Genomic DNA, 19500 nt, shown 5'->3' with positions numbered 1-19500 from the left:
CTCCTTCCCTCTCTCCCCTCTTCTCCCTCTCTTTCGCCTTTTCTCTCGTACTCTCTTTCTATCTCCTCTCTCCTCTCTTACTCTTTCTCTCCACCTCTCTCTTACTCTTTTTCTCCACCTCTGTCTCCTGCCCCATCTCTCTTACACTCTTTCTTTCCTCTCTCTCCCCTCTCTTACTCTGCCTCTTCTCTCTCTCTTACTCTTTCTTTCCACGTCTCTCTTACTCTTTCTCACCACCTCTCTCTAGTTCCCCTCTCTCTTCCTCTCTTTCTACCCCTCTCTCTCTTCCTCTCCTCTCTCATCCTCCCTCCTTCTCTTTCTCCCTCCTCTCATCCCCCTGTCTTACACTCTGTCCCTCTCTTTCGCATCCTCTGTTTCAATCCCCTCTCTCCCTGCCTTCCCTCTCTCTTACTCTCCCTCTCCTCTACTCTTACTCCTTCTCTCCACCTCTCTCTCCCTTCCCTTAAAAAAAGCTTCCTCTCCTCTCTCTCTTCCTCTCCCCTCTCTCTCCCTCCCTCCTTCTCTTTCTCTCTCCTCTCATCCCTTCTCTGTCTTACATACTCTCTCTCCCTCCCCCTCTCTCCACGAATAAGACATTTGTCACATATGAGTTTCCGTCGCATTGAATGCATGCACAACTCACACTGCCGTCCTTTAGACAGTCTCGAGACATGCATGGCTGTCCGACTGTATATCTCGGTTGATTTGGCTGAATTAAGAGGGACATCCTTGGGGAAATATCACTCCTAAAGCAAACGCCGCTAACCTGATTTCTACAACTTAATCATGTACAAGGTCAATCTACTATCACTTAACTTGATACTGCCTGTTCTCAGCTAATCACCTTTTAACACAACCCATTCAGCGATTCTTGAACAACAAATGAAATAAATATTTTTTCTAAAAAATTGGAAGAAACTGATACCATCTGGCATCAGTATTTGTCTCTGAATTATTGCTGCATATTGATTTCCAGGTTAAAAAGTTTGTACTAACAAACTAAAGGTCAATTGTATGAAACTGGAAGATGTCACGTGACTTTGACAGGGAGTCAGGTTACAATTGACATTAGTTTTCCGTTATAACGAGGTTTACTTTTTATGCCAAAGGACCGTAAAGGCGACGTAAATCAACACTCACTCACCCATGTATTTGGCTACATTTTAACGTTTTGATTCCGGGGCGGTGCGGGTCTCTAGAGCCCTATACTTGTAATGCTACATATTAACGGGGCAGAGGGGCGGTGTTGGACTGACAAGTTAAAAAATATGTCGACAGAATATTTTTAATACTGTTTTTCTTTGACCCACAATACATCTATTTTCAGGGCATCCATACCCCATTCTTTTTTGTTAAACCTGAAGAGAAATTATATTTGAAAAATTCCCCGGGTATGTCAAAATGATCTGTCTTGACAACGATCGTTGCCCTAGGCGTGTGAGAGAGTAATTGAGTATGGGTTTACACCGCTTTTAGCAATATTCCAGCAATATCACGGCAGGGGATACCAGAAATGGGCTTCACACAGTGTACCCATGTGGGGAATCGAACCCGGGTTTTCAGAGTGACGAGCGAACGCTTTAACCCCATGACCCCACGCCCCATCGCCTAAGGCGATGATCCCTAACGATTTCTTGTATGAAGTTGAGTGGAGATGAACGCACTAACGTTATCCCACCGTTTGTCGAGCTGTCTTTGTCCACAGCAAACACGGGCAATAGGGTAAGCCCAGTTGATAATGCTTTCGCTCGAAATATACAGGGTACAGGTTCGATTCCATACAATTTGTGATATACTCGCAAGTTTAATTTTTCTTTAAATCAGCACTAAATGATTCCATTTTGCTAAAGTACAATACATGAGTTTTACGCCTCTCTATACTTCATTTATGTCACGGCCCATCACCCCAATATCGGAATAAACCACAAAGTAATGCGGGCCGTGGAACATCGAGCTATGGCATGATGCTGACAAACTCAAGGGTCATAATCAGGGCAAATCTTGGATTCGAACCACGATCAGTGGATCCTGGCATGCCTAAGGGAAGTCATGGTACACGGCAGTCAGCGCCACCTTGGGCGTCTGGCCCTCGCACTTCGGCATTATGCAGGAGAGTTTATAGTGAAAGGTGTTCGTCCCGCTGTGATCATGTGGTTTCCTGGCGTCGCTTGAATGTCAGTTAGTCAGACTTATCAATCAAACACTTATCTACATTGATATATATTGTCCCGCGTCGTGTTCGGCTGCTCATTTGATTGTCTGGTACGTGGTGTTAGTGGCATAATGGGATGTCCAGGGGCGCACACGGCTTAAAGGATCACAGTAACAGCCAATGTATCTATTCCATACCAGTGCCATCTTAAATTGGACATAGTTTAGCGATGTGTGTTTTGTTTGGAATAGAACCCGGGTCGTCGAGCGAACGTTATACCACTGACCCACTTAGCCGTCCTTTGAAATGTGTTGGAATATTCTGGAATATCATCTGCTATTATACATCTACCAAGACCGCTGACGTTACTATGACATCGCTCTGTGGTGATTATACGGGCCATTTATATAATAATATTATTTCTTATACCTACCATATGTGAATAGCGAGAGCCCGTAGTCTCATACACGTGCTGCAGTAAGGGTGATGTAAGTGTGGGTGCGAGTGTGGATGTGTGTTTGTGTGTGTTTGTGTGTGTTTGTGTGTGTTTGTGTGTGTGTGTGAGTGTGTGTGTGTGTGTGTGTGTGTGTGTGTGTGTATAATGATGTGGATGTGGATGTGGACTTGGGTGTAGGTGTAGGTGTTGGTGTATGTGTATGTGTATGCGTTGGTGAAGGCGTGGGTGTGGGTGTGGGTGTGGGTGTGGGTGTGGGTGTGGATGTTAGTGTAGGTGTAGGTGTGAATGCGGGTGTGTGTGGATGTGGGTTAGGGTGTAGGGGTATATGTGGGTGTGGGTGTTCATATGGATGTGGATCTAGGTGTTAATGTTGATATGGGTCTGGATGTTGATGTGGGTGTAGGTGGGGGTGTTGATGTTGATATCGGTGTGGATGTTGGTGTGGGTGTGGGTGTGGGTGTGGATGTTGGTGTGGGTGCGGGTGTGGGTGTGGGTGTGGGTGTGGGTGTGGGTGTGGATGTTGGTGTGGGTGTGGATGTTGGTGTGGGTGTGGGTGTGGGTGTGGGTGTGGGTGTTGATGTTGATATCGGTGTGGGTGTGGGTGTGGGTGTGGGTGTGGATGTGGGTGTGGGTGTGGATGTTGGTGTGGGTGTGGGTGTTGATGTTGATATCGGTGTGGGTGTGGGTGTGGGTGTGGGTGTGGGTGTGGATTGGGATGGGGATGTTGACGGGGTAGCATGTTGATGGGATGAAGACAGAATGGGGCTGTTGTCGGCGATGGGGATGGCTTGTTGTATATTATCATATGTGCAAAGAGATTCCCAATTAGACTTTTTACGTCATGATTTCAAAACTTGAAATTTGTTAAATAGCTGCACCTAAAGTCCATGTGTTCATAAACTCACGGCATCATTATTGTGCAATGTTCGTACTGCAGCGGTTGCTGTGTTGCTGTTGAGAGCTTACAACATGGATAAAACCCCGAAGCCATGTGCAGAGTTACTTCCGTTTTTCGAATAGGATACATTGAGTATGGGCCATGTTATAAAACATACAATTTTGTTCACTTTCGTTTCTTTTACCCCAGACATACATGAACACAATAATACAGCTAAGTTCATATCGAAGTAAGCACAACAGAAATAGAGACACTTCTGTTCATTTTCGTTTCAAGGACATAAATATTCAGAGGGGCAAATGAATAGATACAAACCTTTGTTCAAGATTGGAATGACATTAGGGAGAGTTGGAGACATGAAACGCATATGACATACAGACGAGAATGAACATACAAAATATAGAGTCTGTCAGTTCTTGATGTACAGACAGTTTAGATGCGTGTACCTTTAATTTGACAAACGATACACTCATGCTACTCTCTAACGCTCATTATGTAAATAAGGCTTGAAGTTTCGTAAACGTTAAACCATGACCATCGATCCCCTCTACGCCATACTGTACAGGGTTCTCTCTGGTACACACTATATAAATAACAACGAATAGCTAGTTGCTAATCTCACAAATAACTCTTGACATCATGCAATTTTCGCAAAGCAGCGAGAAGTTCACTAGCTGTAATTGCTAAAGAATCTAATTTAGCATTCAGTTGCCCAATTGGAGAAATAAGATTTTCAGGAAACGACACTGGAAAAAGAAGTCTTTTTAAAATCAATTTGTTCATGTTCTTTAAGTTCGTCTTTGCATTGAAGCCTAAACACTGGGCTTCTCGGCATTTTAGACTATAATCACACTCAGAACGGTCTGTCACGTGATCGGAATAGCCACATTGAGGTTCAAGGTTATTCACATCGTCAAGGTCAATCATTTTGATGCTTGAATTAACCAAGAGAAAATGTCCTTCCTTGAAGTCCGGCACCACTAAAGATCCGATAGGGGAGAATTCAAGATATTGGAGTAGCCGGGCCATGTCTGTAGCGTGTCTTAACCTATCTTGCCAAGGAAGAAGTTGTAGGCTGTCCACGACAAACCTGTGTCCAAATTCATAAATTCCGACGACCCCATGCTCCGATATATCCGTGGAATCACTCTCCTCACTCCGGACACAATATCCGAGTAATTTCACCATATTGTTGTGTTCAATCTGTTCCGATAACAGTATCTCCTTCATCAACTTCATCGTGGGATGAACGTAACACGTCGCTTTACGATGGGACGTGTCCTGGTGCTGACGTTTCAGTTCGTCAAGGCAGTTCCTTACGTCATGCAGATGACGGGTCACCATCTTCACCGCAACGTGGAGGCCTTTGTACACGCCGAGAAACGTTTGTTTCGATACACCGTGTCCAATTTTCTTTTTGATTTTCACCTCGTGCATGTTGGAACAGTTGAAAATATACCGTGGACGAATGATGTGGTACTTTCGCCAATCCATCGTATCTCGGTCACTGGAAGACATAATTCGTTGCATATGATGTCTATGGGATTTGTCCGCCTGGTAATCCAGAGCCTGGACATCGGACGGAACTTCAAAATCTAACGCATTCCCATCTTGGACATTTTTCAAATCTTCAAATGCATCATGGGAAGTCAACTTCCGCTTCCGGTCTCCAAAACCCGAGTAATCGTCCGTGAAGCTGTCGAGAGGGCATGTCTTTTCAACAGTTCGATACATCATGAAGGTACAGAACAATATGGGGAAAAGAAAAATACACGTCAGGATCCGACTCTTGCCTCGCATGGAGGCCAGTTTTGCCGCCCAGGTAATCATGGTTGGAGGAGGCTCGATGAATAATAGAAGCCGCTTTGATAATGTGGCAAGGAAAACAGGTTGCAGATGAACACGACTGAAAGCAATTGCCTGACTGGATAACTTTGCGGTTGATGTGATGGAGAAACACTGCAGCGGTGGTAGAAACAGGATGCTTTAACGTGTGAGCAGAATGGACCCGTATGTTAAGTCAGGTTGAAAGTTGTTTTCTTTGGGCAATATGTGTCCTTTAGAACTGAAGTCTTCTGTAGTATAACATCACTATGCAGATTCATGAACACCATTTAACATCATACGAATAAGCAATAGCCGTATGAACAATTACAATACATTCAGGAAGCACTGATCTAAGACAGCTTAGATGAGATATATGACACCATCCTCTTGGAAATTGATTCAGCGACAGCAGGACAGGTTTTGAAATTATATAAATGTATCTCCAATATCTTCACGTTGATGAAGGTGAACTGGTGGTGTACTATGTCTTGTTGTCTGAATTCAGCAGTTGGAAGGAAGCGTCTTCAAAACCAAACAAAACAGCACTCCAATATCATTCAGGGTTGTGGCCCGGTCCTGTGTTACGTATGTCGGGAATACTGTGTACGCCAGAAGTGAACACCAACTCACACAATCAATATTTCTTAAGAAAGAGAAAAATTAAGATGTACCAGCCTTGACGCTGTGGCAAACAAATTGGATGACAAGTCACTTTGTATTAGAGCACATTCAATTACTTTGACCACCGCTGTACAATGCTTTCTCACGTCGTTGTCTTACAGTAAAACACTCGGTCATAGTAGCATCTTCCAGTATCGTGGCAGGGCAGTTTCAGCACTGAAGATCTATAGACAAATGTCAGATGACAAGCCTTTAAACATAATCGTCTTTCATATCTAATGTATAATTTACCTGAATGTGAAGTATAGATTGCGGCAATCAATAAATTTCGTTTTAAAAGAAAATATATTCTTTTGTTCTGGAAATGGAAGAGACTGCCTATTGTCAACAGATGACACAGTTACATTTACTGTAAATAGTATATTTGCTATTTATTTACTAAATAACAGTATATAATTAAATACACAAGATCAATGAGGGAGTTTATTTACAAACCAGGTTCTGTCAACAAAACACTGGGATAGCATATATTTGCACTCAAAATAATTTTGCAAATTGAAGTTAAACTTTAAAGCGCAGTGTTTCGGCTCATGGTTTCATTGTTAAGATAAAAATAAAGAAAAACGACAACCTTCAAACGAGTTGGGAAACAAAAGAAATTAGAGCGTGCATTATTGCTTTACATGGCGTTGGAAGAATGACGTAGGCAATAAAACCAAATAATTGTAATGGGCTTCAAATTGATTTTGGCTGGACATTGGATTTTTTCCGACAATTTCCCTCGATTTTCTAACCTAGTCACGTGGTGTTATGAGCACACTGTCACGTGCTGCCAAAATGACATCTGTCATGTGTGGTCGTTTTCCCAGATCGGCGCTCGTCGATCCCCTGTTCAGTTGAGCCTGCACGGACTGTCGGCATTAGCGTTTGGTCCGGATAAATCAAATCCGAAAATAATTCGCCATTGATCGGTTCAGTGTTGTATAAGCCGGGCACTTGTGTCTCGGTCAATCTGTCTCTTCCGGGCAAGGTATCCGATATGCAGAGAAGTCGAGTGTTGTATTCCTGTGAAGATAAAACATCATTTTAAAATAAAATGTATCCCAGAAGATGATTCTGACGAAAATGATTCAACAGAAACAGTTGAGATAAGCGGCAGTAACATTATAGGAGTTTTACGATTCACCGAACGCTCGGTGCATCGCAGTACTTTTTGGCAACGGTGCCCAACGTCTTGGCATGTGATGTAGTATGAAGATATATGAAAAACACCATTCATTTGACGGTATGTAAAGAGGTCTCAAGCCATGTGTTCGAGGGTTAAATCAAATCTATTATATATTTTGCTCGGTCCTCTATTCTTTCAATGTGGGGGCGTTGGGGTAGCCTATTGGTTAAAGCGTTCGCTCGTCACGCTGAGGACCCGGGTTCGATTCCCTACATGGGCACAATGTATGAAGCCCATTTCTTGGTGTCCCGAACCGTGATATTGCTTGAATATTGCTAAAAGCGGCGTAAAACCACAATCACTCACTCACTTTCAATGTGACGATGGGTTACGTCTGTTATGATGACAGCTGTCTTCATGTACCGTGTGTCGTATATCGTGTTTCGTATCGTGTATCGTATCGTGCATCGTGTGGTATCGTCTTTCGTGATGTGAATCATGTTTCATTTCATGTATCGTATTTCGTGTCTTGTTTCGAATAGTTTATCGTGTTGTGTATCGTCTTTCGTGACGTATATCTTGTATCGTATTTCGTAGCTTGTTTCGTATAGTTTATCGTGTTGTGTTTCGTGACGTATATCGTGTATCATATTTCGCATCTTGTTTTGTATAGTTTATCGTGTTTCATATCGTGTTTCGTGACGTATATTGTGTATCGTATAGTTTATCGTGCTTTGTATCGTGTTTCGTGACGTATATCGTATCTTGATTCGTATAATGTATCTTGTTTTGAATCGTGTTTCGTGACTTACATCGTGTTTCATATCGTGTCACATTCGATACACGGTTGTTGTTTCGTGTATCAAATGCATCTTGTCCCAACAGAGCGAACCGTCACAGCCATTTTGTCTTCGCCATATGAGATTAGAATCAGGAAATATCTCGATGATTTATAAACAAAGATAGCTGCATGTGTGCTAAAGAGAAAACAAGCCATTCAGCCAATATACGAATATCACGTACCCTAATGACACAAAATGCAAAGTGCGATTTTCAAGACATGTCCATTTTCTTGACGATAAACATCATCATTGAGTTGTGATCACGTGGTTACAATCTTACTGAGGATGTGAGGTCAGGTGACTGCGAGAGACTATATTTAGCACCGTGTGCTGCAAATATACATCACAAGAACGAACTGAAGGAAAAACTCCCATGTCATCTGACTGTCGATTCTTAACCGGACTGTAACCACGTGACCAAAAATCAATGATGATGTTTTTTAGAAAATTGACATTCTTGAAAAGCGGACTAATTTTTTTGTCATGCTTATTGGGAGTAATATTCCTGTTAGGCGGAATGGTTTGTTTTCACTATGTAAGTATAAAACACATGCAGGTATCTTCGTTAATTAATCATCGTGATATTTCATGATTCTGTCACTATGTCTACTTCTTCTACCAACATGTCTACTACTTCTGTCACTATGTCTACCACTTCTACCAACACGTTTACTACTTCTACCAACACATCTACCACCTTTACCAACACGTCTCCTACTTCTCACAACACATCTACTTCTTCTGTCACTATGTCTACTATTTCTACCAACACGTCTTCTACTTCAACCAACACATCTACTTCTTCTGTCAATGTGGCTACTATTGCTACCAACACGTCTTCTACTTCTACCAACACGTCTTCTACTTCTACCAACACATCTACTACTTCTACCAACACGTCTTCTACTTCTACCAACACGTCTACTACTTCTACCAACACGTCTACTACTTCTACCAACACGTCTTCTACTTCTACCAACACGTCTACTACTTCTACCAAAACGTCTACTACTTCTACCAACACGTCTTCTACTTCTACCAACACATCTACTTCTTCTGTCACTATGTCTACTATTTCTACCAACACGTCTACTACTTCTACCAACACGTCTTCTACTTCTACCAACACGTCTTCTACTTCTACCAACACATCTACTACTTCTACCAACACGTCTTCTACTTCTACCAACACGTCTACTACTTCTACCAACACGTCTACTACTTCTACCAACACGTCTTCTACTTCTACCAACACGTCTACTACTTCTACCAACACGTCTACTACTTCTACCAACACGTCTTCTACTTCTACCAACACATCTACTTCTTCTGTCACTATGTCTACTATTTCTACCAACACGTCTACTACTTCTACCAACACATCTACTTCTTCTGTCACTGTGGCTACTATTTCTACCAACACGTCTTCTACTTCAACCAACACATCTACTTCTTCTGTCACTGTGGCTACTATTTCTACCAACACGTCTACTACTTCTACCAACACGTCTACTACTTCTACCAACACGTCTACTACTTCTACCAACACGTCTTCTACTTCTACCAACACATCTACTTCTTCTGTCACTATGTCTACTATTTCTACCAACACGTCTACTACTTCTACCAACACGTCTTCTACTTCTACCAACACGTCTTCTACTTCTACCAACACATCTACTACTTCTACCAACACGTCTTCTACTTCTACCAACACGTCTACTACTTCTACCAACACGTCTACTACTTCTACCAACACGTCTTCTACTTCTACCAACACGTCTACTACTTCTACCAACACGTCTACTACTTCTACCAACACGTCTTCTACTTCTACCAACACATCTACTTCTTCTGTCACTGTGGCTACTATTTCTACCAACACGTCTTCTACTTCAACCAACACATCTACTTCTTCTGTCACTGTGGCTACTATTTCTACCAACACGTCTTCTACTTCTACCAACACATCTACTTCTTCTGTCACTATGTCTACTATTTCTACCAACACGTCTTCTACTTCTACCAACACATCTACTACTTTTGTCACTATGTCTACCGCTTCTACCAACACGTCTATTTCTACCAACACGTCTTCTACTTCTACCAACACGTCTTCTACTTCTACCAACACGTCTTCTACTTCTACCAACACATCTACTTCTTCTGTCACTATGTCTACTACTTTTACAAACCCGTCTACTACTTCTACCAACACGTCTACTACTTCTTCAAACCCGTCTACTACTTCTACCAAATACGTCTACTACAGTACTACTGCCGCTATCTCTACCACTCCTGCCACAATAACTGTCACGTCTACCGCCACCCTTCTACCTTTACCGCCGCGTCAACTACTGTCACTACATCTGCTACTTCTGCCTCCACGCCCACCACCACTACACCTCCCATCTGGCCTACCTCTACCGCCATCCACACCCACTCCAACGCTACTTCAACCACTAACACGACCATCACACCACAAAAACCGCTTCATCATCACAATCGCAGACCGGTTACTTCTTGCCTACAATCAAGCCCAAGAAGTGCTCCCCTGACAACCAACAGTCACCTATTCAATGGTGTTCTCTTCCCCAAATCAATGATCCGCTGTTAAAAGGTAATGTGTTTATTTCAGCGTGTCACACTTATACTTTTAATTCCCCAGCAGCTGAAGCCAATTATCCTCACCGGATGTGACACATCTTACACCTCAGTCTTTAAATTGTAATTACTCATAGCTTCAATATTACAACACCGAGCAGCAGAAAATCCAATAGTTTACTGGATCAAAGTATTATTGCAAATAACTTTCTCCTTCAGTTTCATGTTCGATTGAGCAATAAGTACGTGTCGATGGCGCCTCATGGCATGTCCTGTCTCCACGTTACTCACCAGTGTGTTGTATATTAGATTTAGTTGTATTTCAGAACCCGTGGCCACTTGGTAATTTGTCTTTGCCAACGAGGGCTCCTAAATCAAATTTGTTTGAAAAACACGGTAGTAATTTCAGCTGTAGTTTCTCAATCTACGAGAGGCGCTATTCAAATGAACCGACTGCTTATGCATGTAGAACACGGTTATAATTGCATCGTTTCCTTTGAACTGAAACACAGCTGTCAATGTGATGAGTAGTTTCAAAAACCAGCATCTTTTGTTCCTGAGATGCTTATCCCTCTTATCTTCTTGTAAAACTTTTATCCAACTGCCTTATATTGTGTCTAATTAGGGTCGAGCATTGGCTATCGATTTATGCAGAATGTTAAGTGAACTCTTCAAGGCCCTGGTGTAGAGTAGCTGTAGCGTTGTGGAGGTTTCAGGGCTATTTTAAATGTCATATAGTGGCCAGAGTGAGTGAGTGAGTGAGACAGGATTTTAACGTAACATTTATTGTTCAGGAGAGTGATTGAGTATGGTTTTACGCCTCGTTTAGCAATATTCCAGCAATATCACGGCGGGAGGCACCAAAAATGGGCTTCATACATTGTACCCATGTTGGGAGTCGAACCCAGGTCTTCGGTGTGGCAGTGAACGCTTTCACCACTAGGCTACCCCTGCCCCATAGAGTGGCCAGGGGGAGATCTTTACCTGCTTCTTGAAATGTGAAACTTACATGAATGTATACCTTTTGAGTTTTGTCACGAAAACTGTGAATATAGAAAGTAAACATTTTTATGTGTTTGTGTCGATGAGTATTGAGCCAAAAGGTGTTCTTTCTTTAAGTGAGAGCTTCCGTGGTGTAGTGGTTAGAGCATTTGCCAAGAGAGGCGGGAAATGGCGGGTCGCGTCATACCAAAAGACGGCGGACCAGCATTTTAACCGGCTTAAGTCTGGACTAGTACAAGCAGCCAAAAATACACGTGAATGCACATAGCTGTAGACGTGCACTAATGTTAACCGCGACTTACAACACAAATTCACTTCACCTCTTTCTTTTTTTTGTCTAGTTTGTTTGTTGTTCAGTGCCACACTCAGCAATATTCCAGCTATGTGACGGCGGTCTGTAAATACGACAATCCAGTGATTGACATCATAAAGATCGACCCACGCAATTGGGATACGATGACATGCATCAACCAAGTCAGGGAGCCAGACCACCCGATCCCGTTAGTCGCCTCTTACGACAAGCATGGTCGCCTTTTACGTCTAGCATGGGTTGCTGAAGACCTATTCTACCCCGGATCTTCACGGATCACCTCTTTCTTTTAGATTTCGTTTGATGACAATCATATGATTGATCGATTGATTTAGTTTGATTTAACATAAGCTTAAGATTATGAGAATAGCAAATTTACCTTTGAAATTAATATCTGGAGGGATTGCGCCATATTTTAGCGTTAAGCTTTCCAGAAAACACACACAGTTAATCATTCAGAAAACATTGATAACTTAAAAGAAGACATGACACCACACGGGTATGTTATACCCATTGTTTTCCCTGTGACTGTTCAATACGTGCACGTGCTGAGGTTGGACGATTCGATTTAGATGAGAGGGGTGTAATCCTTGATTCCTGGTTTTACATATAGTGCAACGTGTTCATAGACCACGTGATGTAAGTAGGTTGGTGTCCCCTATGCGGTTGATATGGATTCAGCGCTTCCGACTCTAACGTTGTAATCCATATCACCCTTGGGAGTGTCGCTGATGCGCACACAATCAGATGTACCCCTGTACTCACTGACAACTTGCCAACAATCGGATAAATCTCTGACTTGGCGGACGAGCAAGGCTTCGTCGTCATATCGAATGGAAATCTGCATTGTAGGTCGGAAGCAAAGGTTGTGCCGATGTTTTTGTTGTAGTCGGAACGACCTATTCGTGAAGCCTTTTGCTTGAATTTGAATTAACATTTCGTACCAAAGGCTAATTCCCATGTAACCATGATATGTACAGGTCTAGAATTGCATCTGAAGATGCTTATTCCAAGAAGAACGTGCTCCTCATCTTTTTTTTGCGGTACATTTACTGTCCCCCGAATTTCTGGGAGTCGGGTAGCCTAGTGGTTAAAGCGTTGGCTCGTCACGCCGAAGACCCGGGTTCAATTCCCGACATGGGTACAATGTGTGAAGCCCACTTCTGGTGTCCCCCGCCGTGATATTCCTGGAATATTGCTAAAAGCGGCGTAAAACCATACTCACTCACTCGTATTTCTGGACATTAGTTTAAAGACAGTAAAGTTAAATATTGAAGATTAGAAGATGGCATGTAGAATGTTTGGAGACAGATACAAATGCTTGAATGAACACATCAGCGCTATTCTAACATTGACAATAACCCTTTGTTATCAGCGAAAGAAGCGTGTATGATCCGAAAGCTTTATTCGCCTAAATATTTACCGTTCATCGCATGAAAAGCAAGGGCAGCTAAGTATATTTCTAATAGAACCCATATGTTCCCATAAATCTACACGTGTCGTAGAAGGCGACACCCACTCACTTGCCGAAGACAACACCAATCCTTACATAAACAACAATGCAAATATTCATTATCAATGCAAGCGTAACGCATGCGCGTGTTCAAGGACTCAGTGAGTGAGTGAGTGATTATAGTTGAACGCCACGTTCAGCATCATACCAGCAACATCACGGCGGGGATCCCAAAAATGGACTTCACGCATTGTATCCATGTGGGTACTGGTTTTACAACCGTTGGTATGACTGCGGGATGCACTGAGCATGGACCCGATTCCTAACGGAGGACAACGTAAAGAAAAGTCGACCAATATCATCTATTTGGAGCGTGAAACTGGTCGAGGGATTTATTGTTTGTGACACACACACTCCTCTGTAAGAGCCTTTGTTCCACGTATCATCGACTACGAAAACGCAGGCAGCCAACATGCGATTCTTCAAATGCGACTGGTAGCTGTAAATTGACGATTTGGGTACCGTGAGGAATTGCCAGCACAGATAATCAATTTACACCATATATTGTACACCAGTCGCTCTGATCGCTGGAAGTATACTCGCGAATAGACGTCACGACAGACTGTCATGGGGATATATCAGATGCGAGCTCGGTGTGTGAAGCTAAATAAAAACATTGATATTACAATTGGAAAAGCAATACACATGTGCTATTGGTTTAAAAATATTAACTTAGGTTGCGCTTACCACTAGGCTATCCCATCGCCCCTTAGTTACATGAGTATTACACGAGTTTCAGTTTCAGTAAAGTAAGGTCCCGAGTGAAATTACATGGTAAATTACATGGTAAATTATATAATAGTAAATTAAATGGAAAATCACATGGTCAATTATATTGTAAATTACATGGTAAATTATATGGTAAATTGCATGGTAAGTTATATGGTAAATTACAAGGTAAATAACATGGTAAATTATATGGTACATTACATGGTAAATTACATGGTAAATTATACGGTAAATTGCATGGTAAATTACATGGTAAATTACATGTTAAATTATATGGTAAATTGCATGGTAAGTTATATGGTAAATTACAAGGTAAATTACATGGTAAATTATACGGTACATTACATGGTAAATTACATGGTAAATTATATGGTAAATCGGCTTTTTGTTCCACAATTTAAATTCGGAAGGAAGTTAAGAAACTTGATGATTACTTAATGTTGTGAATTCGGGATGGATAATGTGTTCTCGTATTAACAGTTATCCGGATTAGTAAGAGTGCATTGTACATTCGTTTTTCATTCCCCATGTCCTCGTGTCCACACAGGCAGTGAGTAGTGCCATGCATCTGATACTGTTTGATGTATGTTTGTATCAAGGAAGTTTGTTTTGGGTGGAATCAGGTTGTTTTGTTTGACATGCACAGCTGTTGCATGTTCTGGGTATATTTCACGACAACATGTGCTGCATAGTGTCTGCATGAAATACGTGGTTGATGGTGAGGTGAGGTGAAATGGGGTTTAACGTCGCGTCCATGATTATTGCACTTATAAAGCGACATGCATGCACGTGTACTAGTCCGGACTGATGCCGATTTATAGTGCTAGCTCACTGAGATACCATGCCGCAGTTTAACATGAATACCCCACTCAGACACAGTATACTGACTCCGAGCCGACCAGTCCTTGTTTAAGCCCCTTAATGCCGAGTGCCAGACAGGGTAACAACAAGTACCATCTTTTAACGTCTTTTGTTATGACGCGGCCGGGGATGCTTGTACTAGTCCGGACTGATGCTGATTCATAGTGTCAGCCCACGAGGATACCATGCCGAAGTTTACCGTGTCACTTGTTGAACGTTGTGTATAACACTATAACCTTTTAATGTGAAGTTTACAAGCTAAAGATATACCGCTTTTTCAATTGGACGAGAGGTCGGTCACATGATCACGAAACCGACGTTCACAAGTGTATGAAAGACACATTTTGAACACGTTTTTCACGGGATTGTATTTTTGAAATGACGTGAACACTTACGGACTACTTCCACATTCCTGTGGAAACCCCTGGGATTTCCCTAGAACGAGATTTGTGAAGATCCGGGGAAGAAAAGGTCTTCAGCAAACCATGCTTGCCGTAAAAGGCGACTATGCTTGTCGTAAAAGGCGACTAACGGGATCGGGTTGTCAGGGTCGCTGACTTGGTTGATGCATGTCATCGATTCAAAATACGTGGATCGATGCTCATGATGTCAATCACTGGATTGTCTGGTCCAGACTCGATTTATTACAGACCGCCGTCATACAGCTGGAATATTGCTGAGAGCGGCGTTGGTTGTGGCACGGACGTGTAGGTACTCCATTAAGGTTCGTACTCAATGAACTCACACAAAGTGAAAATCTTAATTAAATGGCACAGTATGCGGCCATGTTGACCCGTGTGATATACTTCTGAAAAACATTAAGTATTACCGTATTCGACGTAATAAGCGAATATAATTATTATAATTATTATATAAGTGCCCACGGCAATATTTACTAATATATTGACTAGCTAGTGAACAATCCCAATTAGCACCCCTTCCGACTGATCAATGTACACAAGACTTATTTATTCGTGTATAATACGCATTCGTGTGTTATATGCACCCTTAATTATGGGCAATTAATTTCTGGAAAAAAATATCTGTCGTGTTTAATACGCACAGACTTTTCTTTTGTATCATTTCAGGCTGTTAGCATAAACCACGAAATTTACGATCTTTCAACTCTTTTTTTTTCACCCAAATTATATTCTAATAAGGGCCCCTATTTCTAATTTTAGAGCGCCCTGGGCGCTTATTACGTCGAATACGGTATATCAAAGTAATTGAGATTCAATAAAATGCATCTATTGAAGTATAATGAATATAAGTATGATCACTCTCTCATGTACAGGGGCGTCACGCCGAAGACCCGATTCCTCACGTGGGTACAATGTGTGAAGCCCATTTCTGGTGTGCCCCGCCGTGCAATTGCTTGAATATTGCTAAAAACGGCGTAAAACCATACTTAATCCATACCTGCACTATTTAAATATTTATAAACACACCCAAACAAACACCTAAAAAAACAGACACACACACAAATACATATATGCGTATACACAATGCACATGCATACGGATGCATGCATTTACATGTACGCGCACAGACACAACCAACAACCTAAATACTTACATGCGTACACGCGTGAATCCTAAATGCACCTGCTTAAACCTGCACATCACACATCCTCGCCAAGATGCACGCATGCACATCATCCACCCACTCACGGTTCCACCCCAGCATTACACCCATCAACCCACCCGCCAGTATCCAATCCACAGACGCCCTCCCAAACAGATATACCTGCATAACACCCACCTACTCACCCTCCAATCACATCCCCCACCCAACCCATATTTCTATCCCACTACACCACAACACACCCTATCCATCAACATCACATCAACACTATAAAATCGGCATTATTCCGGACTAGTACAAACAGACAGACAGACAGACAGACACACACACACACACACACACATACACACACGTACACACACACACACACGTACACACGTACACACACACACACACACACGTACACACACACACACACACACACACACACACACACACACACACACACACACACACGTACACACACACACACACACACGCACACCCTTATTACATACATAGAAATTATTTGCGACCAATAATAGAAATTAGAAATTAGAACATCGAAATTATTGTACACACACACACACACACACACACACACACACACACACACTAATACATAGAAATTATTTGCGACCAAATGTACATTGTGAGATAGAAACTGTTCCCTAGCAACACAGCTACAAATGAGCATCATGTCTGTTATTTTAAAATTGACGTTTGCCATTAAAAGGTTTCTCTGCAGGATCAAAGGAAGCAAACAATCAGTGTCCTTCATAAAGGCTGCTGAAGAGTTCAGCCAGAGCACAAGTAAATGTTTCTTGGTGATCCCCATCCATTTGATAACCTCTCCTTAGGCTCAATGGGTTTCACCAGTGGAGACTTTGACCAAACCTTCTCATCCCCTAGCTAGGCCTATGTGCTCCTAAAAATAGAATTCTTGAGGTTCCTATATACTGAAATTTCTTTCATAGACTATATCGTATTAAAACATTTAATATGTAAAGGACACGTTTCTTAAAGAGCGTGCGGTGTGCTGGGAGCTGTGTGTTGTGTGTACAGTCAGGGATTCCAGACATACAGCCTGTCCTCCGTGGGAGCAGCCAAACAACATGTTGGGCCCAAAACACATTATCCCCGTAACATCCAGCATTTAGTTTAAATAGGTAAAACCTGAAAACGGATCATGTTTTCATCATTAACGGGAAACAAAATCTTCATCAATTAAATCCTAGACCCTGATACCCTTCCTCGCTGACCCTATCGTCTAAGTCGCCGCAATTCGCTGTGCAGAGTTGCCTCCCTTAGGAACGACAGAATCCTATTATTGTGGGTTCAAATCCCGGTTCGCAGCGAAAATGTTTCTAGGTTTGTCAGTACAAACCCCGTGCTCTTGGGTTTCAGGAAAGTGATAAATGTCTGACAAATGCATCACTCCGGGCTTTCCTCCCACCTTAAGCTGACACGCCGTGATATGACTGGAATACTGTTCAAAGCGGCGTTAAACCCAACACTCTCACTTACTCCCCGCCCACTTTAAGTGTTGTCTGTGCTCCAGCCCAGCGTCCGTATATCCCCCGCATTCTCCTTTATGAGGTAGGACGGACAATGGAACAGGTTATTAATGTTCTTGAACGGCGTTAAGTCGTTAATTGCTAGAGCGTTCTTAATTATAGAATGTCGAAGACGTCAATATCTGAGATATGGTTAATTAATCTGAATATTTAATGTTGAATGCTCTCAGAAGTTATTAAGTACTAGGAAGTATTGATATTAATTCTAAAATGAATCAGTTACTCTGATTGTCAATGTATATTAGTCTGAGACGTTTGTGAAGATTGTGAATGCCATGTACGTTAATGTCTAAGACGTTAGTGAAGATTGTGAATGCCATTTACGTTAATGTCTAAGACGGTAGTGAAGATTGTGAATGTCATGTACGTTAATGTCTAAGACGGGACAGAAGATTGTGAATGCCATGTACGTTTATGTCTAAGACGTTAGTGAAGATTGTGAATGCCATGTACGTTTATGTCTAAGACGGCAGTGAAGATTGTGAATACCATGTACGTTTATGTCTAAGACGGTAGTGAAGATTGTGAATGCCATGTACGTTAATGTTTAAGACGGTATTGAAGATTGTGAATGCCTTGCACGTTAATGTCTAAGACGTTAGTGAAGATTGTGAATGCCATGTACGTTAATGTCTAAGACGTTAGTGAAGATTGTGAATGCCATGTACGTTTACGTCCAAGACGGTAGTGAAGATTGTGAATGCCATGTACGTTAATGTCTAAGACGGGACTGAAGATTGTGAATGTCATGTACGTTAATGTCTAAGACGGTACTGAAGATTGTGAATGCCAAGTACGTTAATGTCTAAGACGGGACTGAAGATTGTGAATGCCATGTACGTTAATGTCTAAGACGGTACTGAAGATTGTGAATGCCATGTACGTTAATGTCTAAGACGGGACAGAAGATTGTGAATGCCATGTACGTGAACGTCTAAGACGGCAGTGAAGATTGTGAATGCCATGTACGTTAATGCATAAGACGGTGAGTGAGTATGGTTTTACGCCGATTTTAGCAATATTCCAGCAATATCACGGCGGTGGTCACCAGAAATGGGCCTCACACATTGTACCCAGGTCGGGAATCGAACCCGGGTCCTTGGCGTGACGAGCGAACGCTTTAACCACTAGGCTACCCGACCGCCCTCTAAGACGGTAGTGAAGATGGTGAATGACATGTACGCTAAAGTCTAAGACGTTTGTGAAGATTGTGAATATCATGTACGCAACACAATAACTCCTAAATATGTTAACAATGGATGCGAGAACGACAGATACAAAGAATATATTATCTGTGACACTGATGGCTGTATAATCTCAGCCTGACGGCCTGTTTCAGTGCTGGTGTGTTTCCTGATTCTGTAACGGCAGACCAC

General features: G+C 42.1%; 2 protein-coding genes across 2 annotated transcripts; one reads left to right on the top strand and one right to left on the bottom strand.

The window, feature by feature from the left end:
- Positions 1-3979: 3979 nt before the first annotated feature.
- Positions 3980-5655, bottom strand: LOC139448069 (extracellular tyrosine-protein kinase PKDCC-like). Its single transcript, XM_071229575.1, has one exon. The coding sequence runs from the start codon at positions 5335-5337 to the stop codon at positions 4126-4128; it is 1212 nt and encodes a 403-aa protein (XP_071085676.1). The 5' UTR covers positions 5338-5655; the 3' UTR covers positions 3980-4125.
- Positions 5656-8588: 2933 nt separating this feature from the next.
- On the top strand, positions 8589-10523 carry LOC139448744 (uncharacterized). The gene has a single exon (XM_071230283.1). The coding sequence runs from the start codon at positions 8589-8591 to the stop codon at positions 10521-10523; it is 1935 nt and encodes a 644-aa protein (XP_071086384.1).
- The last annotated feature ends 8977 nt before the right edge of the window (positions 10524-19500 follow it).

Source organism: Haliotis cracherodii, unplaced genomic scaffold (assembly GCF_022045235.1).
Source record: "Haliotis cracherodii isolate W230 unplaced genomic scaffold, xgHalCrac1.p SCAF_7, whole genome shotgun sequence".
Taxonomy (NCBI): domain Eukaryota; kingdom Metazoa; phylum Mollusca; class Gastropoda; order Lepetellida; family Haliotidae; genus Haliotis; species Haliotis cracherodii.
Note: the sequence above shows the minus strand (reverse complement) of the source record. Positions and strands in the feature narration are given on the sequence as shown.

What these genes read in the sequence shown, in the direction of transcription:
- LOC139448069 (XM_071229575.1), bottom strand. Translation starts at nt 5,337, where the DNA reads ATGATTACCTGGGCGGCAAAACTGGCCTCCATGCGAGGCAAGAGTCGG.
- LOC139448744 (XM_071230283.1), top strand. Translation starts at nt 8,589, where the DNA reads ATGTCTACTACTTCTGTCACTATGTCTACCACTTCTACCAACACGTTT.